The 24,375-nt window shown below is 47.7% G+C and overlaps 1 protein-coding gene and 1 long non-coding RNA gene across 2 annotated transcripts; both read left to right on the forward strand.

Moving 5' to 3' along the window:
- Window positions 1-219: 219 nt before the first annotated feature.
- On the forward strand, window positions 220-13,681 carry LOC102915706 (stearoyl-CoA desaturase 2). The gene is made up of 6 exons (XM_006988156.4): window positions 220-1,694; window positions 2,225-2,507; window positions 5,162-5,292; window positions 6,760-6,965; window positions 8,164-8,396; window positions 9,880-13,681. Exons 2-6 carry the CDS (start codon window positions 2,225-2,227, stop codon window positions 10,077-10,079), a joined length of 1,053 nt encoding a protein of 350 aa, XP_006988218.2. The 5' UTR covers window positions 220-1,694; the 3' UTR covers window positions 10,080-13,681.
- Window positions 13,682-13,843: 162 nt separating this feature from the next.
- LOC143271155 (uncharacterized) lies at window positions 13,844-14,913 on the forward strand. Its single transcript, XR_013048364.1, has 2 exons — window positions 13,844-13,983; window positions 14,738-14,913. It is a non-coding gene; the product is annotated as an uncharacterized LOC143271155 (long non-coding RNA).
- Window positions 14,914-24,375: the final 9,462 nt, after the last annotated feature.

Raw genomic sequence — 24,375 nt, forward strand, 5'->3', positions numbered from 1 at the left:
TCCTAGCTAGCACTGGCCAGGGAAACCAGGCCTGGAGTGGAGGTGTCTGGTCGCGAGCTAGAGAGCTGGCGAGCACCCCACCCCCACCCCCAACCAGAAGGCAAGAGGTCTGTCTTGCTCCCAAGAAATGCCCGGCATCTCTCTTCTTGAGCAACCAGTCACATGGCAATCTCTATCATGCCCTTTTCCTAGAGGAGGTGGGCAATAATGGGGTGACCTGCATACGGAAGCAGACTCTGTGAATGTGCAGCCTGCGAGGCAGCAGGCTCTCTTGGCACCGTTAACACAGAACCAAAGAAGATGGGCCCGTGAAGGAGAGGTCTGTGAGATCAGAGCACCTACAGGTCCAAGGCCACAGGGTCCTGAGGAAGGGCCGAGAGCTTGGGCATCAGTTTCTCATGGCTGTGCCCTCAGCCAGCTCCACCACTTCCCGGCTGAGACCACTCGCGAGCTATCTCATCTGTGTAGGTCACGTCCCTCCGGTTTAAAAGTGGAAAGATGGAGTAGCCACTGCGCAGTCACAGCGAGGCTTGCAGTAATCATTCGGGCCTGCTGTTTCCTGGTCTTTTCCATAAGGAAAACTGCAGAAAACTCCAGCCCGACAGAAGAGTCTCCCAAAGGTGCCTCGTGCATTTGGAAAGCATGAAGGTGGGGGTGGGGGTTGGATACTGCCGACTGTGACCGTGGCTGTGTACAGTGACTTAGTAACTGCGCCTAGTGTGACTGGGCAGGCCCCAGATCTATGAAAACTTGATTATGGCACCAGAGCTCCGAGTATGATCCGGTAAGCATCCTGGGGCTGGTGGGCGAGGCAGAGCCATTGTTCCAGCCGGGTCTACAGAGGCGCCTGTTGGGGAGGGAGGCGGGCCAGCAGGCCCCGCTCAGCTTTGCTCTCGGTCGGTGGTAGCCATTTCCCCTCCCACGCGCCTCTGGAAATGCCAAGACCGGATGGAGTTATGAGGGGTCGGCGCTATCGTGGCTTCCCCAAACTCTGCAACCTTTATGTACCTCGCCGGGTCTTCTTGGCCTGGAAGCCAACCCCCACTGCTGGATTGGGTCTTCTCTCCCAGGGAGAGCGCCGAAGCGCCCCCGTGGCAGGGTGGGGGCTGGGCGGAGGGCCAGCGGGGGATGGGTGAGAAGCCAAGAGGCAGAAAAAGAGGGGAGGAGGGGGGGAGGAGTTGGAGGCAGAGGGAACAGCAGATTGTGCAGAGCCAATGAGAGCAGCAGGCCGAGGTGGTACCAAATTCCCGCCGGCCAATGATGAGCCAGAGTTTGCGAAAGCCTCATTAGCATCTCCCCCCTCCCGCCTGGCTGGGGATGGGACAATGCGGTGTTGGTGTCTGCAGTATTCCGACTCCTGAACACTGGTGGCTGCAAGCTGCGATTTTGGCGTCCTCTCATTTCCTATCCTTATCTCCGCCCGCGGCTGCGTTGGCCAGCTAGCTTTTGATTTTGTATCTGGTCACTGATCAATAAAGCAACCTAAGGAAACATAGGACACGATTACCTCACTGCCAGCTCTGGCCCTGGGCTTGTACAGGGAGCTCAGGGTCTCTGCACCAGTGGGCTGCAGAAACTTAGTCATAGCGCCCTCAGTCCCTGAGGTCTGAAGCTCGCCGCTGCGCATTCTCCTCCCTGGGAACGTGACCCCAGCAGCACCCGACGCAGAGACGCCAGCCCACATACTGCAAGAGGTGAGCCCCCCCAAATGGCCCCTCCCTCCCAGGTTGGTGGGTGCGGCGGATTGGACTTTTGCAGATTAGACTTCTAGGTGGGTGGCTGGTTGGGGGTCGGGGAGAGTTCAGAGCAGCTGGGAGCATTTAGCCATCATTTCCGAGTTTTTCTACCTTGAATGGTTGCTTCTGTACCGGGTGATAACCAGATTTTTACTCAGGGCAGTTGATCCCCCAACTTGTGTTTCTTAGTCTGTAAAGTAAAACCTGACCCTTTTTCGATACCTGCAGGGTCTCCTTTGTGAGTTGCTAAGGGTGCTGTTAATAAAACATCTGTCCTGCCCCTTGAGCATAAGGCTTATCGCCGCGCGTCTGCACATTTCAGGAAACTTCCCCTTGTTCCGTTTCGCGGTGCTCTCGACAGTCCTGGAGCCTTGGCCCTGGGGTATGGCCGGCCGGTATTGCATCGTTCCGCAGTTACATTAGAGGAAAGTACCCCCTGCTGCCCCCGCGCGTTTGCAGCCCTAATTCTCCACCCCCTCTCCTGGCAGATGTCGGGCTCTTACTCAGCCACCACCACAATCACAGCGCCCCCCTCTGGGGGACAGCAGAATGAAGGAGAGAAGTTTGAAAAGAATCCTCACCACTGGGGAGCAGATGTTCGCCCCGAAATAAAAGATGACTTATATGACCCCAGCTACCAGGATGAGGAGGGGCCCCCGCCCAAGCTGGAGTACGTCTGGAGAAACATCATCCTCATGGCCCTGCTGCACTTGGGGGCCCTGTATGGGATCACACTGGTTCCCTCCTGCAAGGTCTACACCTGCCTCTTCGGTGAGCAACTCCCCTTCCTTGTTCCGGGCCAATACCTCAGGTTTCTTTGTGCTCTTTAATGAGGTAGCCTCTGACCCAAGGCAGCAGCCCTTTCTTTTTGGTTCCCGATGGACCAGCTGGGCTGGGAAAAGAGCCTAGTGCGATTAGTATGGGGGGACTTGAATTTTAAGAATCTCTTAGCAGTGATGCTGAGGCCACTGAACGAGCTTGTCTGTGTGAGTCACCTGATGGCACCTGTCCCAGCCCTGCCTGCCACAAAAGAAGCAGGCCCTGCTTAAGGGACTTTGGAACCAAGAACTAGACCAGGGGCCTCATGGGCGGCACCATGTTGAGCCCAGTGAGGGTGAGAGCCACGCGATACTGTTTAGGAAGAGAGAACAGAACGGGGTTATAAGCACAGCTGTTTGGAGCTCTCTGCCTGGCCAGCCAGAGCAGGCCTCCTGTATACCCAAGTGCAAAGGGTGTATGACTTCAGGTTTGGGCACAAGCCAGTCAACAAACCATTCTTAGAATAAAGTGAGGTTGCAGGAGTGTTTGACCTGCTCATCTGCTGTGCCCACACCGTGCTACGGACCCTTCCCCCGCAAACGCCGTACCTAACACATGCCTCCTTGGCAGGGGACAGAGCCTTGAGCAGCCCCAACCTTCAGACGGTTGTGATGTATGAGCGTGCCTCTGCGTCACAGAGCTGCCTAGCCCCCTAACTCACGGGGACCCATGGGTACAGGCTGGTGCTGCCGCTGCCTCCCCCCCTAACTCACGGGGACCCATGGGTGCAGGCTGGTGCTGCCGCTGCCTCCCGGATACACCCATGTACTTCGCAGGTGGTTTCACCTCTGAACCCTGAACTGGAAAGGAGAGCCTGGAGCTCTTGCTGCTCTCTGAGTGGCCATAAGCAAGGGGTTCTTCGGCACAGTGGGGGGTTTCTGGACACTAATGGCCGCTTTCTTGGAGGACAGTGTATATGTAGAAGGGCTGAGTGTTAGCTGCCTCCGCCTCAGTCCTCCCAGGTCTTACAAGTGTGGAGACACGGTCCTTGAGAGTTTTTCAGGTACCAAGTATTCCACTCACGATCTTGACACCCCATCTTCGTTGAGAATAGGAATGGGATCCTTCTGTAGATCAGCCGTGCGCCCTGCCAGCCTTGCCCCTGGCTCGGCTGTTTGAAGAGTCTTCTGTACCTCCGTGGACTCTAGAACCCCAGGGCTGAATAGACATCTTTGACAACACTGACCGCCTAATGGGCAAAACTCCCCCAGGCCGTTTCTGAATTTAAAGCTGTGAGGTGTTTCCTGCCCACAGTTGTGGACATTTTCCTCTGGGAGACAGGGCAGGGATCTGAGTCTCTTCTGTGCTAGACTGGGAGGTGAGCTGAGGAGGCCTAAGACCGCCTGGGTTCTGTGTGGGCTCCCATGTGTCCTGTGGTCTGCCCTCCCCCAGCACCCCCCACCCCTGATATATTATCTGTGCTTTTGGACCCAATTTGTCTGGGTCATCTGCAGCGTGAACCAAGTGCAGGTGTGTCCTTGGTGTTCCACTGAGGACGTCTGCTTTGCCTAACGCTCCCCTGTCTCTGGTTACCTTAGGATTTTTCCAGACATAAGTATGGTCAGAATTTCCCTTAGTATGCTGTCTGTTGCTCCCCTGGGATCCTGTAGGAGGGGCAGGAAGGGAGGAAGGAGAAGAGAGCGTTCTCAGGAAAGTTACTGTCTGTCTGCAGAAGGGCACAGCGCACTTTGTACAATGTGTGGTGTCTCCAATAGCAACTAAGTTCTGTAGGCTCTGAAGGCCCTTTGTTTTCTGAAGTTCTTTGGGAGGGAATCAGCATTAGCCATTTCTCCCAAGGCCCCTGCTTCCTTGTCCTGCTAATGGAGGGGACATATGGGTGAACTGCTGTCCTCTTTCCCAGTTGGACTGTGACTGGCACTTCCTGAACTTGCGTGCCTCAAGGACAGCGAGGCAGTGCTCATCTGCCGGCCTTGAGCGTTTCCCGTAGACAGGAGCGTAGCCAAGCAGAGAGAGGCGCTGGGCCCACAGATCTTGGGGCTGGATGGTAGGACTAAAACAAGGGACAGGAGACAGAAAACCCACCTTCAAACAGCAGGCAAGCCCTTCCCATCCAGAATCGACCTTCCACAGAATGGATGGTACTGATAGCACCCACCTAGTTCGAGGTATGGGGAGAATATGAGACTTATTATCCTTGGTGATGTTGGAGCCACTGCAATCTGACGATCCCTTGTACTGCTGCAGTGCCGAAGTGGTTCTGGACCCGCTGGTAAGAGCCTCGTGGGTACAGGACGCTGCTCAGTGTCTCCTCCAGCTAGCCATCGCCCTTGTTGCTTCCCATATGCCCTTGGGTGTGGGTTCTAGGTTGAGAAATGCCGTTCCCTGACCAGAATGTCTTCGAGGACAGCTAGAGGTCAAAGAAGACAGTCCCTGGGAGGGTGCCCTGATATGCTCGCCACGACCGGGGGCACAGAGTGGTAAAATCGCTGAGGTTGCACAGGCTGAGGCGTCTCAGGGCTTCAGGGAAAACCAGACCTTTACCCAAAGGCTAAACAAGAAGCTGACTGGTGCTCGGAAGCCGCCTCTGGCATCCTTCCCTCACGGAACTGGCCTGTTGGTGACACCCCCACTTTCTCGTCCTACAGCATATTTGTACTATGTCATTAGTGCCTTGGGCATCACAGCCGGGGCGCATCGCCTGTGGAGCCACCGAACTTACAAGGCGCGCCTGCCGCTGCGGCTCTTCCTCATCATTGCCAACACCATGGCTTTCCAGGTGAGAAGCTGTGCTGTTACTGCGTCTCTACCCCACGGTGGGCAGTCAGGCGTCTCAGGACCGCCATCACCCTGTCTAGTCTCCTGTGGTCACCGAGAGCACAGACTCAGTGCTGACGTCCATACGCCATAGAGTCACTGAGAGGGGAACTACAAAAGGGCCCCCAAGTGCTGGGTCAGTTTTCAAGGTCCCCATGGTGTCACACAGCATGGCTGTTGTGGGTCTTCAGTATAAAGGATGGGGCACCAGAGCCGGGTACTGACCCTGAATTCCTAGACCAGAAGTGAACAGTTGACTCACGCGTTGAGGTAACTGTCTCAGACCACACCACAGTGGGACAGAAGGTGATGTGCCATAGACCCTGGAGCTCTGTCATTTTACAACAGACACCAAGCATCTAACGGCATAGACTAAGTCCTCATAGCTGTTTGAGGTAGCAGCTACTGTTACTGCCCTTTACAGATGAGGAGAAGCCCAGAGATTGGTTCCGTCCACACAGCAGTCCTGTGCAAGGCTATGGTGGGAAGTAAAACATCTTGAAGATTGTCCAAACAACAGACTTTAGCAGAACAAGGATAGAGAATTAGGAGGGTACTCTCATGGCTACTGGGCTTTAAGGACCCAGGATAGCCAGTGGTGGGTTTAATTTGTAGCATGAGGAAACTAGGAAACCAAATTAGTACCCTCTTGTTAAGATTTGAGGTGCTCACCAGATATGCCCAATTGCCGCTGGCCTGGCAACTTTATCTTTACAAGATTCTTGAGAACAAAGGGAAGGAAGAGACAGTGGTGTACTTTTGAAGCTTTGGGAGGACCCAGACAAGTGCAGGGGTCCTTTGGAAATGTGCCTGTGCTCATGCGTTAACGCTGGCCTTGGTTGGCATTCCTCGCCTGTTTTATAGAGTAGCACCCTAGGACCCAAGGCCACTTGCCTCATAATCCGAGCTAGAAGATAAGATACTCCACATGCACTCTGTCCCATAGTCACTGTCTGGGTCATCAAGACAGCTCCGTGGGTAAAGGCGATTTCTGTGCAACCCTGATGATCTGGGCTTGATCTCTAGAGCCTGCTGTGTGGAAGGAGAGAACCGATTCCTGAAAGTTATCCTCCGACCACACATGTGCTGTGGTCCATATGCACCTATATTCACATACACACACATAAAAGGATGAACTTAAAAAAAAATCCACCAATGAAACATGAGGGTGCATGTCTGCTCTCTCCCTTCTGTACAGCCTCAGGAAGTAACCATGCTGTTGCTGTGTTCTGGGACTTGTACGTTGCTTTTCTGTACGTACTTCTAAGGCAAATGTGAAGCAGAGGGGAGCCCCTCACCTCCGCCCTCGGCATATTCTTGAGCCAGAGTCCTGGGGATTTTGTGGGTTAGGCTGAGAGTTCTGGGCCCTTGCATTCCCCCAAGAAGGAATCTCTTCTCACTACTGGGGTCCTCTTTCCTGTCCCTCCAGAATGATGTGTATGAATGGGCCCGAGATCACCGCGCCCACCACAAATTCTCAGAAACTCACGCCGACCCTCACAATTCCCGGCGTGGCTTTTTCTTCTCTCACGTGGGCTGGCTGCTTGTGCGCAAACACCCGGCTGTCAAAGAGAAGGGTGGAAAACTGGACATGTCTGACCTCAAAGCTGAGAAGCTGGTCATGTTCCAGAGGAGGTGAGTGAGGGGGGTGGCCCTGGGAATGTGGGGTTTACACTCTGCCTTTTTTTCTTAGCAATTGTAAAATTAAAGCCATGACTTAATGGGTTTACATGTTCAGATCATTTTAAAACCTATGTCCTATGGGCCACAGAAATGAATTAATTTTTCTTTGTAAGTGTTATCTGATTGGAACCAATTAAATGCAAAACAAAACAAAAACCCTGTTATTGCCCAATAGAAAAGGACAGAGAACTGAGTGTAATGGAGACCTTATCTTGAAGGAGTAGGTAGCCTACTGTGTCTCTACCGGACAGATACAAAGAGCAGGGAGGTTCTCATTGAAGGAGTTCAGGGAAGGACTTAGGAGAAGTGATGTTGAATCCCCAGCTGCATGGAGACATCACAGGTTTCAGAGGGGGACTATGGAAGCAGAAGGCAGTGAGGTAAAGCCTCAAGAATGTCCCGGGAATGAAGCCCTCTGCTTGAAGTACAGGGTGTGAGAGATAAGAAGGCTGGCCAGGACATTGCTGATGCCCTTCCTATTGAGGAGTCCTACATGCAGACTTAGAGTGGTTACCATAGCAATAGCGTTACTAATGGGCCCTTTAGCAGCATGAGACTATTGCCCACTCATGGGAGGGGCACAAGTTAGGTGGAAGGAGGAGCCTAAGCCAAGGAACCCGAGGTCGAGGCTGAGAGAAAGGAGTTTGATGCAGGAAGCTTACTGCGATGTGAACGTGGAAGGCATGGCTGTGGGAGTCAGTTCCCTTGGAGTATCTGGTGTACTGATGGAGAGGGCTAGTGATGCTGTAGGGTCGGAGGCGTGCAGTTGGTCCAGGACACTCAGAGCGTTTTGGGGTGCGTCAGCAGAGCTAAGAATGCCCGTAGCAGGAAATAGAGGCATGACACCACACACTACACCTAATAAGACTCCAGTGGTCGTGAAAGCAAAGCACAAAGGTAGGTCAACAGCAGCCCAGGAAGCAACCGTGATCGCAGTCATTCATTGTACCCGTATTGCCCCATCTACACAGTAAGATAACAGTATTTGCTCTCAGACTTCCCACCACATCTTTTGGGGGGCTGGTTCCTGCTACTCTTTACTCGTGGTATAAGGGGAAAACAACCCTGCCTGCCTGCCAGGAGTGGACAATTCCACGGAAACGTGAGAGTCCTCTCTCCACGGACTCTAAAATGTACCATCTCGTTGTAGGTACTACAAGCCCGGCCTCCTGCTCATGTGCTTCATCCTGCCCACGTTGGTGCCCTGGTATTGCTGGGGTGAAACTTTCGTGAACAGCTTGTGCGTCAGCACCTTTTTGCGATACGCTGTGGTGCTCAATGCCACCTGGCTGGTGAACAGTGCCGCTCACCTCTATGGATATCGCCCCTACGACAAGAACATTAGCTCTCGGGAGAATATCCTGGTTTCAATGGGAGCTGTGGGTAAGTTGCCAGCAAGACCACCTCTGGCAGCTTGCTGCTGGAGATGCTTGGCCAGGAGCCAGAGGAATCAGAATGATCTGATTTTTGTATATTTCCTGCTATAACACTGGGGATAATTTTATTGGGGAAGCCTTTAAGAGGCCGTAACTTCTGTGGAATGGGTAAAAGTCTGCCATAATGGGCCCTTTTGAGTTTTTTCTGTTTCCTAGTTACCTCTGGCGGACCTACAGTCTCACTCAGTGCAGGGGATCATAAATAGAAAAAGAGGGTCGTGGCCATGAATATAAGTCTCATGTTTTTATTTAGCCATGCTGTATAAAAGGCAAGGTGGTGGTGGCGCACGCCTTTAATCTCAGCACTCAAGAAGCAGAGATAGGTGGATCTCCGTGAGTTTGAGGCCAGCCTGGTGTACAGATCAAGATCAAAAAACCACCACCAACAACAACAAAGGCAGATGATTGCAGTTTAGTGCAATACATTTCAAGTAGGTTACATCGATAGAACTTTTATCTCCAGTGTGCCTGGACGTGGCTTGTCCATCAGTGATGCCTGTGGTGGCCATTAGCACACGCGCCTTCCCAATCCCTACCACCCGCTTTTCACACATGTCCTTTGTTTCTCTGTTTTCTCCTATTTTGTGCTAGCGCTCCCCTCCCCCACAACATTGCTCGGGGAATCAGATCACTTGATTGTAGTTGATCCAGCCTATAAATCCAGTCCCAGCTGTCAGGATGAATGAACGCATGCCTCTGCGACCTGTGCCCACATCTTCCTGCCCCTCCCAAGAAGAGAATTTGACAAAGGCCTGGAGTTAGTTTTCCCTGTACTGACCCGTGGCTTCTTTTCTTTAGTGAAAGAGACAGTGGTCACCCAGTGGCGCTGTTGATGGGTGCTCGTCTCTCTATAACACTCGTTAACTTAGGTTAGGTTGGATATTACTAACAGTACCTTTCCTGGGTTAGCAGGATGGTTCACCAGGTAAAAGGCATTTGCTCGCCAAGCCTGACCAGCCTGAGTTTGACCCCTGGGACCCACATAGTGGAAGGAAAAGTGCAAGTTGTCCTCCGACTACCACATGCATGCTATGGCATGTATGCACATGTATATACACATGCAAATGTTAAAAATAAATTTAAAATACTTTCCCTTTTTATCATTTGCACATAGCCTTCTTTTCAGAGGCCATTGCTCGTGGTTCTTTAATTCATGTTTGAAATAAATTACCTACACTCTACAGTGCTAAGATCCTCTTAGACATGAAGTAATTTGGACAAGATGTGTAGATCCCATAATGTAAGTGGAACTGTGATGCCTTTGAGAGTGTCTGTTTGCTCAGAGTAAAAGATAATGGATTTATCCAGTCACCCACCCACCTGCAGTCTGATTCTCCAAGGTCTAAGGAACCCACTGGGTTAGAGGTGTGCAAAGAGCAGGAAGCAGCCATCACCGAGCCCCCTAACTGCTCTCCACGCTTCTGTTCCAGGCGAGGGCTTCCACAACTACCACCACGCCTTCCCCTATGACTACTCTGCCAGTGAGTACCGCTGGCACATCAACTTCACCACGTTCTTCATCGACTGCATGGCTGCCCTGGGCCTGGCTTATGACCGGAAGAAAGTATCCAAGGCCGCTGTCTTGGCCAGGATCAAAAGAACTGGAGATGGGAGCCACAAGAGTGGCTGAGTTTGGGGTCTTTCAGTTTCTGTTCCAAAAGCCAGCTTGGCAGAGGCTTAATGTTCTGTTAATTAACTACTGAGTATTGCTACCCAGATGCTAAAACGATGACGTTAACCCATTCTGGTACAGTATTGTAAAATGGACAAATATCGGAAGTCAGCAGCTCTTCCCTTCCGATGCTAAGCTGATCTTCTCTTCTCTTTTCGTTGTCTTTTTCTTTGCTTTGTCCCTGTTGACCTCATTTCTCATCGCCTCCCAAGCCAGCCACTGCTCCACCGTAGGTCAGTGCTCGCCTTCCAAAGCCTACCAACTTTCCAAGGGTCTAAAAGTAAAGGTTTGTGCCCCACCCCCAACTCTTAAGCTGTTCTGAGTTAGAGATGCAAGAAAATCTGCAGAGATTTCTCCTGCTATTTTTAGCCCAGGCTTTGCCAGATGGAATGGAAGGTAAATCTTATGGGGCCAAATTCAGCATGCAGGCTGTGATTCATCCAAGATGTGGGAGAGGGGGATCTCGTGTGATCAGGCTCAGCTGTTGTCTCGCAGAGGCCGAGGAGCCTTTCCACACAGCATGCCGCCTCTCCTAATTCTGAGTAGGTGACAACCATGGGACTTGGTGACATTGGAGTACAAGTAACACATATCAGTATCTCAGTGTAGTTTAGGCTGAAGATTTAAGGGAAAAAAAGGTAAAAAACTGTAGGGAAAGTGGTCTCTACTGAGAAAGAATTTTCTTCTCCTTTAATAATAAGGACATGGGGCCAGGCGTCGTGGGTGGCATATGCCTTAAATCATAGCACTTGAGAGGCAGAGGCAGGTGGATCTCTTTGAGTTCAAGGTCAGCCAGGGCTAGTTGGTGAGACGTCAAATAACTAAATAAAAAGTGATCGTAAGGGCATGAGAGCCAGAGGTCTTTGGGTGAGGCATGTTTGGAATTGATGAGGACAGTCACTCGTCATTCTGAGCATTCTGTGAGTTGCACGCCCAACTTCTAATTCCCGCTCTTCTGTCTGGTTGCTCCCATAAATTAAGGATGGCTGTGGCATTTCTATACATTGAACAATGGAACCTGCAAATACTCAGAGTGCTTCCCTCCGAAAAGGAGATGCTGAACGTGTTGTCTGTGCCTCCCACTGCTGGGCAGCAGGTGGAGAAGTTGGAAGGCATTGGAAGGCAGCTCCTAATAACTTTCCAGAGGAAATCTGCTGGGGACATATTGCCAGGGGCTTCAAAGTTTTGGGGTGTCCTAGTGAAACAGGTTAGACATTAGCTCTTCGCTCTTTATCGTAAGGCTTCCCTTACAATACTGACTCATGCCTCATTGGCTCTTTGGCCATCCGGCCTACATGGACGACTCTGTCTGTGACACATGGCCAAAATCTCTTAGCTCTACCGCGTCTGCCTCTTTTTCCTACCCATTTTTGTGGTTTGGGTTGTGTGTTTGTTTGTTTTTTTCTTTCCTCTTTGACATTTAGTCTTGTTCTAGGCAGAACTGTCCTGTGTATTCACAGGCAGTAAATGTGCAGTTCCAGCGGCTTCTCGTTCAGAGATAGGACGCTGTATCAGTAGTAAGGAGAGCTGGCTGTCCCCTTTCCGGTGACTTTCAAATCCTCCACCTCTATCCCTTAGGCTTCTGACACTCTGGGAACTGTAAAGAAAAAGGTTGGCAAACTTTCTAGAAACATCCCTGACTCAGAGAGGTTCTTTTTCTCGTGAGTCATTCCAAAACAAATAGTCCTGTTGTGCCAGTGTGCCGGGGAAGGGCGAGACACAGTTCCTGGTTTTTAGCCGCAAAGTGAGTCAGGGCAGAGCATGCTCAGTGCTCCCTTGCATGTTCAGCAAAGCTCCTTGGGCGACATGTTGGCTAAGTGCAAAGCACAAGAAACCAGGTCTGTGTTCTTAAGTGCCTCAGCTGGAATCCCTTACCTGGAGCCAAGGTCTGTTGCAAAGCTCTGGCTAAGGAGGTCGAGATGCCATGGACTTTGCAAAAAGAGGATTTTGTTCAGCAAACTAATTGGCGTGTCTATCCCTATAGCTCAGTGAGCACTGCAGAAATGTGGGTCTGCTGTATTGAGATTGGCTGTGTAGTGTACCAAATGCTATATAGACTTACTGCGCCCCAGTGGTTAGAGGGAACAGTCTTCCTGTGTTGGTGGAATAAAGGCTTCAGGACCTCTGTGTGCCCACATGAAAGCAGCCTTATCCTTTAGCTGTTCACTAAAACAGAATTCTTGGGAGATTACAGTGTATTTGCTGACCTGTGGCCCTCTTCCTTGGAAATGCCTTTTGGGTGATTTTAGTTCCACTGGTTAGCAGGTGCCCGCTTAAATAATATGTGAAAAACAAAAGCAATTTTCTCTTCTAAGCCTGCCCCATGGATCTGAACCATGCCGTGGCTGAGGACCCCATTATAAATGTATCTGCTGATAAGGGTGTGCCAGCTCACTAAGGAATACTACTTTCAAGATTTTAAAGCTCAAATCAAGTGACACATTAATACGAAACTAAGATCTGATTGAGTGACTTCCTAACAGTCCTTGCCTTGTGGACATGCTAAAATCTGACTTGGGTGCCTTACCTCTTTAATCGGTTGCTTGTGAGCCTGCACTCTGCCTCTGTGGAGTCCCTTGAAACTGGAGAGCCTGTAAATGTGGCAGTATCAACTGACCTGGCTGGAGGAGTCACTGTACATCAATTTGCAGCATTCCCTTTGGGGGCTTCATTTGGGGAATTTTTCTTAGGGCTGTTTCGATGAAGTGCCCATAGCTGATGGATGGTGGAAGTAATTTGAACGTATGTGACTTGTAGGTTTTGCTATTTGTTTTGAGACTAAACGCTGGTTGTAGCATTTAAAGTGAAAGCTTTTCTTCATGGTTTGCTAGTATCCTGAGCGTCTTCTTTAGTTGAAATAGGTTAGTAGGAAGGTTAAGGAGGCGGCGGCGACCATGTTATGCTGGCGGTGATGGCCAGGGCCTCCTACCACGCTCCGTTTTTTGGTAACAGTCCCACTTTGACAATAATGAATTCAATCCTCGGACAAGGATGTTAATGAGGGAAGTGCCCTCCCGACCTAATCAGCTCTTAATGGTCCCAGCTGTCAACACTGTTGCATTGGGGATTAAGTTTCCAACCCATGAACTATGGGACAAACTCAAACCATAGCACTGGACATGTCACTGAACAATAATGTGACTCAGTATTACTTCTGTGAAACTGGGATAATAATCTGACCTACCTCAGTGGGTAGGTTTGAGCATGGCTAAATGCTCTTTATAAAACATTTGGGGATCCTCAGCAGAGGAATATTTAAGTCCTGCACATTTTTATAGTAACTGTGTCCACCATGGACTTGACACGTGCCTATGTCCCAGATGACATTGTTAATCTACATCATTCTTTTCAGAGATTGAATGGATGCGTTAGATAATGTATACTCATTGCTATGAAAACATGCAGGACTCCATTTCCTTCCTTGGGTGGGATTTTTCCTTTATTATGTGCAACAGTAGTTATTTGTAATTAATAATTTTCATTAATACCAACTCTGAAAGTATTTCTACTCATCTGAGGTTGTGTTTGTTCATAATAAAATGAAATGGATCTGACTGCAATATGTCTCAGTGTTTTGACTATGTCTGGTTCACCACCCCACCCATGTCCTTCACCTTTAAGAGAGAAAAAGAATTTAGAAGCCACAAGGTTTGAGTCATACCCCAGTAACCTGCTCTGCCTTTCTTAGGTATAATTTGAGGTTCAGTTCCGGCAACAGGAAACTGGTAGTCAGTTGGCGTTAAATCAAAAACATCACCAGCTGGCTACCTTGGCTTGGAGAAGGGCCAGGTTTCCATGTATCTCATGGCCAAATGGATATAACCAACATCGCCTAAAGAGCAGATCTTCCCTTGCAGCTCAGGTTGGGCAGTCCAGCATATCTCAGGAATGTCCTGTCTTGGGTAGCTTCTGAGCATGCTAATTCACTGTATTATTTCCCTCTAGCCTTTTCTACTTTCTCCGAGGTTACTTATGTACCAAAAATAGGAACACACAGACTGTAGAAGGCTGGTAGGTACTTCCCAGCCGACATCTGGGCTTCCAAGAGTACACAGAGCTATTGGCACCAATTCACTTCAGCCGATCTACTTTTACCTTAGACATTCTAAAGGTCTCTTACAAGGCCATGGTGCAGGCCTGTAATCGGGCTGCTTGGAGGGTGAGGGAGGAGGGCCTCAAAGTTCAAGGCTGCCAGGCAACCCAGTGAGACTGCTTCAAAATTTAAAGAAGTAAAGGGCTGGGTGCGGGGGGTGGTGGTGGTGTTGCTTAGTAGGGTGTCTAGCATGAAGTCAATGCAGGTTCAATCCGTAGAACTCACTAAGACTCACTAACTCTGAATACCCAGAATCAGAGACTGTATGTTGAGTCTTTTCCAGCCCTTAAGAGCCAGGCCAACTATTATTTTTCCCTCTCCTTGTTCAAGGGTAAACACTCCCAGAAGACAGTAATACATTCTGTTTTTTGCATGATTTGTATGGGAGGCTAAAAGTAGGATAAGATCGTAGCAAGATTAAACCATGTCACAAAAGTAAAAGACACAATTTAAGATAATGATGAGGGTAAATGCAAGAGTGAGAGACCTAATGCCCATGACTTCCGGTTTTCTCCTTCCATAGGAAAACCAGGGATGTCCTACCAGTGCAAGAAAAGGGAAAGAAACAAAACTTTGTAGATGACACAACTGTCTACAACTCTTAAGCCACACATGTAACAACTGGAGGCTGTTAATATCCTCCAGAAATAATACGCAAGTAAACTTACTGCTAAAACCCAGTAGTAAATAACTTTAAAATGGTATGGAAGTGAGTTATCACAAGGTCCAAAGCAGTCGGTGTCATGCTCACGAAGTGCTCCAGGGTGCTGCACAGAAGTATGACGTAGCCCGCCTGCTTGGGTGGTCACAACTTTGACCCCAGCACTTGGGGGGTTGGGGTGGGGGCGTGTGAGGATGGCAGAGGCAGGTGGATCTCTGCGACCAGCCTGGTCTAAGTGAGACCCCGGCCAGCCAAGACACGTAGTGAGACCCTGTCTCAAAGAAAAGTTCAAAGTACTATTAAAAAAAATCAGAAGATATCTAAATAAAGAAAGAGAACATTATGGGTTGGAAGCCTTAATATTATTAAGATGGTAATGTTCCCAAAACAGACCAATAAATTCAAGACAATCTTTATCAAGTGTCAATTTCCTTTTAGGCAGATGAATATATAGATCATAACATTCGCAGGGAAATTCAGGAGACCCAGGATTAGATAAATGAAGAAACACACACACACACACACACACACACACACACACACACACACACACACACACAAAGATGGAGGAAATTTCAAACTTTTTTCAAAAGGTGGTGGTGGCACACACCTTTAACCTAAGCACTCAGGAGGCAGAGGCTGGTGGATCTCTTTAGTTCAAGGCCAGCCTGATCTACAGAGCGAGTTCCAGGACAGCCAGGGCTACACTGAGAAACCCTGTCTTGAAAAAGAAGAGGAGGAGGAAGAGGAAAAGGAGGAAGAGGAGGAGGAGGGGAAAGAAGGAAAGAAAAAGAAAGAAAGAAACCAGAGAAATTCAGTGGAATAGAATAGAGAATTTAGAAAGAAATCATACATTTACGATTAACTGATATTTGACAAGCACTCAGATAATTCAGCTGGTAAAGAGAATCTTCCAGCAGAGTTAAGCAAGTAGATATCCACATGTAGCTGTTCTCATTGTTGGTACACCACCTCATCACATACAACTGCGAACTCAAAATATATTAGATAGAGCCAAACTCTCTGAGGAGAAAACACCACTGTACACCTCCTCCCTCCCATCACGTAGGATAAGAGAGAGCAATAATTTCCTGGATTTGGTAGAAAAACACAAGCAACAAACATTTTTAAGTATATGAATCAGGTTTCATCAAAACTGAGATTTTTGTCCTTCCAAAGGTAGTACCAGGAAATTGAAAAGGCAATTGGGATGAGGACCTAATGCTTAAAGAGTATGAAATGAATGCATTCAGCAGGATTGAGCCAGATCCTCCTGCATGGAAGCAAGAGCTGTACTACTGAGCTAATTCTCCTAGACCCACAGCAAAGGAACCCTTACAAGTCAACAAGAAAAAGACAACAAAGATACAATAACAAATATATAATAACAATAAATACCTGCTATTAAAAATAAGGTATCTGAATAGACATTTATGAAAAGGAAGACCCACAGATGGGCAGTAAGGACATGGGCATACCTGGTATCGGTAGCCCTGGAGTATATACCAAGCAGCATAATGAAACACCTCATTTCCAATAAGATAGCTGCAATGAAAAATAAAAGTAAACACCAAGTGCTGCTGAGGATGTAGACAAATCATTAACACTCATACCTGGACGGAAATCTGAGCTTGTACATCTCCTTTGGAAAGGGGATTAGCCATCTCCCAAAGAGTTAACACGCGAGTACCAGCTCACCAACCCACTTCTAGGTATCCACCCGAGATGTGGAAAGATGTGTCAACACAAAAACTTGTACGTGAATGGTCATACCTATATTTCATAAGAGTGCAAACCAGAAACAATCCAAAATGTCTACCAGCAGATGTGTAAACATAATGTGGTATATTCACACAGCGCAGTATTTCTCAACCATAGGAATTAAGTACAAGGCACAGCAGTTTTCCAAGTCAGACCCAAGAGGCGCTGTGTGGGTTTATTATATGAAATGTCTGAGACAGGCACATCTAGAGTCGGAAGGCAGGTTGGGATTTACCAGAGGCCAGAGAAGAATGGAAGTAACAAGCCCTCTTTCGTGGCAAGTGACAAACCTTTCCAAAAGTCCGATGCCTGGGCTGATGGTTGCCTAGTTCAGCAAATATATGCTAGAGTTGGCTAATCATAAATTTTATTCTTCTATTTTTTTTTTGAGATAGGGTGTAGCCCTGGCTGTCCTGGAACTAACTCTCTCTCTCTCTCTCTCTCTCTCTCTCTCTCTCTCTCTCTCTCTCTCTCTCTCTCTCTCTCTCTCTCTCTCTCTCTCTCTAAACCAGACTGGCCTCAAACTCAGAGATCCTCCTGCCTCTGCTTCCTAAGTGCTGGGATTAAAGGTGTGAGTCACAATAAAGCCCTGGCTTACTAATCATAAATTTTAAAAGTGTGATTTTATGGTTTACGGATCATGTGTGATAACAAACCTTAAAAGAAGAGCACTTGGTGTTTTATTGGTTTTAGTACTGGTAGAGGCTGAGGTTCAAAGGAAAATGCATTATGACAGCACTGGTGAAATTCAAGTCTTTGACTGAAGGACACACTCCGCTATATTCTGTTTAATTCAACAGTGATGTGGTTTCTGATATCAGACTTCAAAGACACGAAGTCTAACCACGCGACACAAAGCAGCTGCGATAATGTAGACTCTGAGGTGACAATCTTGCCACATGAAGTCACAGTGGTTGGGAAAAGCCAGATACCGTCTTCATAAGTGAAAAGGGCTTGCACCAAACATGAACCCAAACCCAGGGTCTTTTGAAGCTGGACAGTCAAGTTCTGAGTCTACGAGGCTGGAGGATGCAGTGGTAATGGCAGCAGCATTTCTTTGGCCAGGCACTAAGCTAAAGGCTGGAAGACGCCCCATCCCACATCAGAAGCGGGTGATGGGTCCTTCCCATGTGGTGGATGGGCTCATTTAGAAGTAGCTAGTGTAGTGGTTTGGCTCCACAGAACCCAGGCACAGTCACCCGGCATGAACTTACTTTGTTCTGAAAAACAAACAAACCCAGCTCACCCTTCCCCTGTGACTACCTTAGTGGTCCACCACACCTGAGTTTTAAGACCACCTCTCAGACTGTATGAATAGCGCTGACATTTCCTCATGGCTTTTATGAACTGCAATCTGGTCCCATATAAAGTTCGGAGCATCCCAAGGCCTCTGCTGCAAATGTCTCCCGGCACCTCAACAGTGGTACTCAGTGGTAAATGTCCCAGGAAGTGGGAGTTCTGTTCTGTGACCTGTACTTAATGTTCTATGCCACAAAGAAAGCACTGACATTTTGAGCAAATGCTATAAACGCCAATGATAAGCTCCCCCAAGGGCAGAGATTCTATCTGCTGCTGGAGGCAGAAGGAGCCCTCCTCCTCTGGTGACCGCCCCTCCCACACTATCCTGCCCAGCCTGCTCTGCCCAGGCAACAGAGAGCTCACAAAAGAGCAGTGTATGCTGTGCTGACTCATGGTGATTTCGGTGCTGGGGACATCCAAGAGCCCATTGGCATCTTGGCCATTTCCCACAAGGAACAATGAGCAGTCAGGGTCAGGGCTGCAGCAGACTGTGAACGGGGAGAGGAACTGAGAGAGAGAAGCGGAGGAGAAAGGCCTGCTCCGTCCAGCTCCACACCTGCCTGTGTTCTTACAACTTTCCTTTAGAAATGGGGGGCAGGGGCGGGGAGGATAAGAATAATTCTCCTCTGAGTCTATTTGTGTTAGTTACACTTGTTAACCGAAGTGGTGTTTCCACAATGTAGATGCTAGGTGCTTGCTTTCTTTCTTTCTTTCTTTCTTTCTTTCTTTCTTTCTTTCTTTCTTTCTTTCTTTCTTTCTTTCTTTCTTTCTTTCTTTCTTTCTTCCTTCCTTCCTTCCTCCCTCCCTCCCACCCTCCCTCCCTTCCTTTCTTTTTTTTTTTTTGAAAGGCAAGACAAAGTTTTAGTTTACAAGCACATCAAATAACATATAACATGTTCTTGAGTCCTAGCATCTAGCAATTTGGGTTAAGATACACTAGGAGCAGCTTGAACAAGCATAGTCACTGTCCTAAATTAGCCAGAACGGACGACTGTAAGGCTGGCTGCTGCTTCATAGGAGTTACAAAGGCTGTTGACTGCTTTTTCATAGATAACGCCCCTGACCTTTCTCAGTGTAGCCCTGAACTTTTCTCAGGGTGAACTTTTTAAGTGCAAAAACTAAGAAAGTAGAAGGGAGCCGGGCTGTGGTGGCGCACACCTTTAATCCCAGCACTCGGGAAGCAGAGCCAGATCTCTGTGAGTTCGAAGTTACCCTGGGTCTACAGAGGGAGATCCAGGACAGGAACCAAAACTACACAGAGAAACCCTGTCTCAAAAAAAAAAAAAAAAAAAAAAAGAAAGTGGAAGGAAAAATTTACCCCCTTTCTTTCTTCAAAGAATTGGTTTTTTTTTCCTACTAGACTAATAAAAGAAAAATCAACAGTGATACCTACTGCCTGTACAAACACACAGGAAACACTCCTTAAAGGCACACAAGGTAAAAAGATGAAACTTCAGGTACTCACTAAGATGTACAAAAAGCTAGATTTGATACTCTCAACAAGTGAAGGAACTACTACAGTATAGAGAAATTTCATGCCTTCCAGAACAGAACTCGGGCTCTGTGGAGGTTTTCCTATTTTGTGAGGGCATCTCCCAAGCCAACCCACAGAGGATGTGCTCCTGTCTCCTATCTGTTTATGTGGTAGTTTGCACGGATTTCAGGCCAGATGCCACACACAGAGGCCAAGAGGCTATCCAGGTTATCCAGGACTTCATCCCTGTTCTGCTGGAAGTAGTTCTGGAGGACGGTCACCTTCTGCTGGGTCTCCTTCTCCGCCTCACTGCTACAGCTGCCAGGGGACCCCAGTGCCCCAGCTTCGCTGGCCTTGAACTCCTTCTTCCGCTGCAGGCGGTACTGTTCAGTCTCAGCCTGGGCTTCTTTGGCCTACCTCAGCCTCTGATTGGCTCCAACACACGAAGGAGGCCCTTTGGCTCTCAGATCTTAAAACATCTGACATCATGATGGAAGTACTGTACAGGCCATGGAACCCGGCACGTAGGCAGCATCACCTGCCAAAATGAAAACAAAGACTTAATTCATCAAAGTCCATAGTTCTAGAAAAGTCTCTAAATGTACTAACTGTGTTTTTTGGTTTCTGTAGTTCCCCTTCAGGCTAACTGTTCTTGCTGAGATGTGTCAACCAAGGACATAGTTTTTGCACTTAAAAAGTTCACCCTGAGAAAAGTTCAGGGCTACACTGGGAAATGCCCAGTATGGTCACCAGCCAGCTAATAAAGACTTTCACTGGCTTAAATCCGTGTCCAAGTAGTCTCCTCCAGCAGATACCTCACATCTTCACACTGTGGCATAGACGGGGTTTTCACTCTTTATTTAGCATTCCATTGTATTGGTGGAGAACAGTTGAGTCGCTCCCCCAAGCCCCACTTCGGCTACTATGAAGTACATAAATGTATAAAGGGTGGGGGGAAGAGGCTTTAAAAAACAAACAAACAAAACAGCAGCATGGTGGTGTCTCACGTCTTTAATCCCAACACTTGGGAGGCAGAGGCAGGCAGATCTCTGTGAGTTTGAGTCCAGCCTGGTCTACAGAGTGAGTTCCAGGACAAGCCATGGCTACACAAAGAAATCCCCTGTCTGGGCAAACCAAAACCAAATCAAAACAAAAACAAACAAACAAATGAAAACCAATAAGGTAAGTCAAAATATTGTAAAGCAGAAGAGAAAGGAGGAAACTTGGGCAAACCAAAACTAAGGAAAAAGGAAAAATATTGCCCAATGATGAAGATGTGTAAGCAAAATTAGATAGATATATTAAGGGGGATAACAAATAAGTCATTAAAATCCACACACAGATGAACACCTGATTTTTGACAAAGAAGCCAAAACTGTACAATGGAAAAAAGAAAGTATCTTCAACAAATGGTGCTGGCATAACTGGATGTCAACATGTAAAAGATTACAAATAGATCCATATCTATCACGGTGCACAAAACTCAAGTCTGAGTGGATCAAAGACCTCAACATAAATCCAGTTACACTGAACTTGATAAAGAGAAAGTAGGAAGTACTCTTGAACGCATTGGCACAGGAGATCACTTTCTAAATATAACACCAACAGCACAGACACTGAGCACAATTAATAAATGGGACCTCTTGAAACTGAGAAGCTTTTGCATGGCAAAAGACACAGTCAATAAGACAAAAAGACAGCCTACAGAATGGGAAAAGATCTTCACCAACCCCACATCTGACAGAGGACTGATCTCCACAGTATATAAAGAACTCAAGAAACTAGATATCAAAATACTGAACAATCCAATTAAAAAGTGGGCTAAAGAGCTAAACAGAGAATTCTCAAAAGAAGAACCACAAATGGCTGAAAGACAATTAAAAAAATGCTCAACATCCTTAGTAATCAGAGAAATGCAAATCAAAACAACTCTGAGATACCACCTTACACCTGTCAGAATGGCCATGATCAAAAACACTAATGACAGTCTATGTTGGAGAGGATGTGGAGCAAAGGGAACACTCCTCCACTGTTGGTGGGAATGCAAACTTGTACAACCACTGTGGAAATCAGTATGGCGGTTTCTCAGAAAATTGGGAATCGAACTACCTCAAGACCCAGCCATCCCACTCTTGGCCATATACCCAAGGAATGCTGATTCATACCATAAAGATACACGCTCAGCTATGTTCATAGCAGCACTATTTGTGATAGCCAGAATCTGGAAGCAACCTAGATGCATATCAACTGAAGAATGAATTAAGAAAATGTGGTACATATACACAATGGAGTACTACTCAAGCAGAGAAAAACAGTGACATCATGAAATTTGCAGGAAAATAGATGGAACTAGAAAATATCTTCCTGAGTGAGGTAACTCAGACTCAGAAGGACAAACATGATATGTACTCACTCATAAGTGGATACTAGATATAAAGCAAAGAACAGTCAGACTGCAACCCACAGATCTAGGGAGGCTACATGGCAGGGGGGACCCTAGGATGACTGTGGCTTAGAATAAGTTTTGGTTTTACCCAATCACTGGGCAAGCTTCAGTGAAACATTTCACTATTAGGGTAAGAATTTGTACTGTGTCAAGCTGATGAAAGAATATGCTGGCTGTACTTTCAGGAGGGGAGGCTAAAATCTTTTAGATTATGGATTAGCCTATAGAAAAATGTCCACTGTAAATCAAACAGTGAAGGGGAAGATGAATAGGAATCTCACTTACACAACTTAAGTAAAACATAGCTCTCTGAACAGACAAAGATAGGTTTCTTCTGTATCCTAGGATCTAATCAATATTTATATGTATAACTCAGCTATCATTTGGCTTAAAAGGACTTATGGGAAATGTTATCATTTATACTATTTTCTACAGAGAAAATATTTTACTGTTTAAAATAATCCTGGACTTTTAAATTATAACCTGTTTTTACGTTCAGGCTATCTGAGTATTATTTCTCCTGCAGTTGTATATAAAATGTTTTTACATTAAAAGAAGGACAAATACTATAGAATTGTATTACATGAAATATATAGAATATACAAATTCATAGAGACAGAAAGATCAGACGTTATCTCAAGACAGAGAAGAAAGGAATATAGAGCAATGATTTCCCAAGTACAGAATCTCTGTTTTGTGTGATGGAAAAACCCCACAAATGAACAGTAGTATCAGGACATAATATCATGAATGTAATAAATCAATACAATTAATGTAATTAATGATTATCATAAATATAATTATTAAATGAATACTGCGAATGTAATCAATGAATACCACAAATGTAATTAATATCATGAGTGTAATTAATGAATAGCATGAATGTAATTAAAAATAAATTTAAAAAATTAAAAATAATGTAAAATTATAGTAAAAGGGAATCGTGGGGTTAAAAAAAGAAGGTGGAGTGTTAGGTCAGCTCTTTTCTGGGCCCTCAGAAACTGAGGGTTATTAGTTATGTGTTGAAGGTGGAGGAGGGGCAGCTGAGCTCACAGGCTCTCGCCATTCCTGTGGTTTAGGCTGAGGCTGAGGCTCTTGGGTTAGTGTCTGGTTTCTCCTTGCTGTGCGCACAGGCTGGTAGCTTCCCTCCGTTGCACATTAGCGACCTCTGCTGGCCACACTTAGATTTTAGCTTGTGCTCTGCCTGGATTCCCTCACCCTCCTGAGAGTCCCCATATTGTACCCCGGGGGTTGTATAATGCTTTAGCTGGGAGGTGTCTCCCAAGCACCTTGGGAGGGTGGCTACAAACCACAGCATTGACATCGGCGCCTGCCTTCATGCTTTCAAGACCCCCTGCACACTGACCACCTCCCCACCCTCCCATCCCCCGACGGAGGGGTGCCGATGCGGGTATCATGTACACCCATGGCAGCCAGTGGCAGCCCCACCCACTGGCCTCAGGCAGAGCCATGGAACTCCAGGGTCATCCTCGGTTGTTGAGAGCTGCCTCCAGCCACCCATCTTTCTCTATGCGATTCCGACTGAGCTGAACTTCTGCCAATCTGCACCCCAGCTCGTCAGCATCTGGTCCCCCCACAACTGCCTCACTTTCCCAGGGCAGACCAAACTGAGGTCCCCTGACCTGTGGTGGCTCCCTGATCTCAAGATTCTAGGGTAGCTGTAAAAATGACCCCTGGCTTCTGTCCTCTAGTTCATAGAGTGTGATAAAATGGGATTTCTCTTCCCCTGACCTGACAGCCAGAGGAATCCAGAGCTGCTACTGGATCGGAGGCCTGTGAGGGCCTTGGGTTTGTCTGACTGGGGGCCTGTGAGGGCCTTGGGTTTGTCTGAGGGCCTGTGAGGGCCTTGGGTTTGTCTGAGGGTCTGTGAGGGCCTTGGGTTTGTCTGAGGGCCTGTGAGGGCCTTGGGTTTGTCTGACTGGGGGCCTGTGAGGGCCTTGGGTTTGTCTGACTGGGGGCCTGTGAGGGCCTTGGGTTTGTCCTGAGGGTGGGACTGTGTCTCCCGTTGTCAGGGCCACCTGGTTTACCTTCTGGAACCTCCTTCTGTCTTCCCGCCCACTGCCAGGGGCTGTGCAGTTGAAGATGCGTCTGACGTGCTTGGTGCCTCTTCTTCTCTGGTAACCTTTCTGCATTTCTGAAGCTGGCCCGCTCTTTCTCTCTTTGGAATAGGGTCTATTTATTCCTACTCTGGCTCTACTTCCCTGGCTCACATGGGAGCGGCTCACAGTCCACCACCCATCTTACCTGGAAGCTGTAGCTAGCTCTCTCTCTCTCTCCCTCCCGCCCTCCCGCCCTCCCTTTCTCATAAGCGCCCACACTTACTTACCGGGCCAAGGTCACCTGAGATGGCAGTGAGGAATGAAATCAGGCCAGGCTGGGGGGAGGGGGGGGACACAGTACAACTGAGGCTGTGACTCTTTTTTTTTTTTTTTTTTTTTTTTTGAGAGCAATCAGACTTTTTATATCTTTATCAGAAACAGAATATAATGGCAATTGCCA

The sequence above is a fragment of the Peromyscus maniculatus genome, chromosome 1 (genome assembly GCF_049852395.1).
Source record: "Peromyscus maniculatus bairdii isolate BWxNUB_F1_BW_parent chromosome 1, HU_Pman_BW_mat_3.1, whole genome shotgun sequence".
In the NCBI taxonomy this organism is placed as follows: domain Eukaryota; kingdom Metazoa; phylum Chordata; class Mammalia; order Rodentia; family Cricetidae; genus Peromyscus; species Peromyscus maniculatus.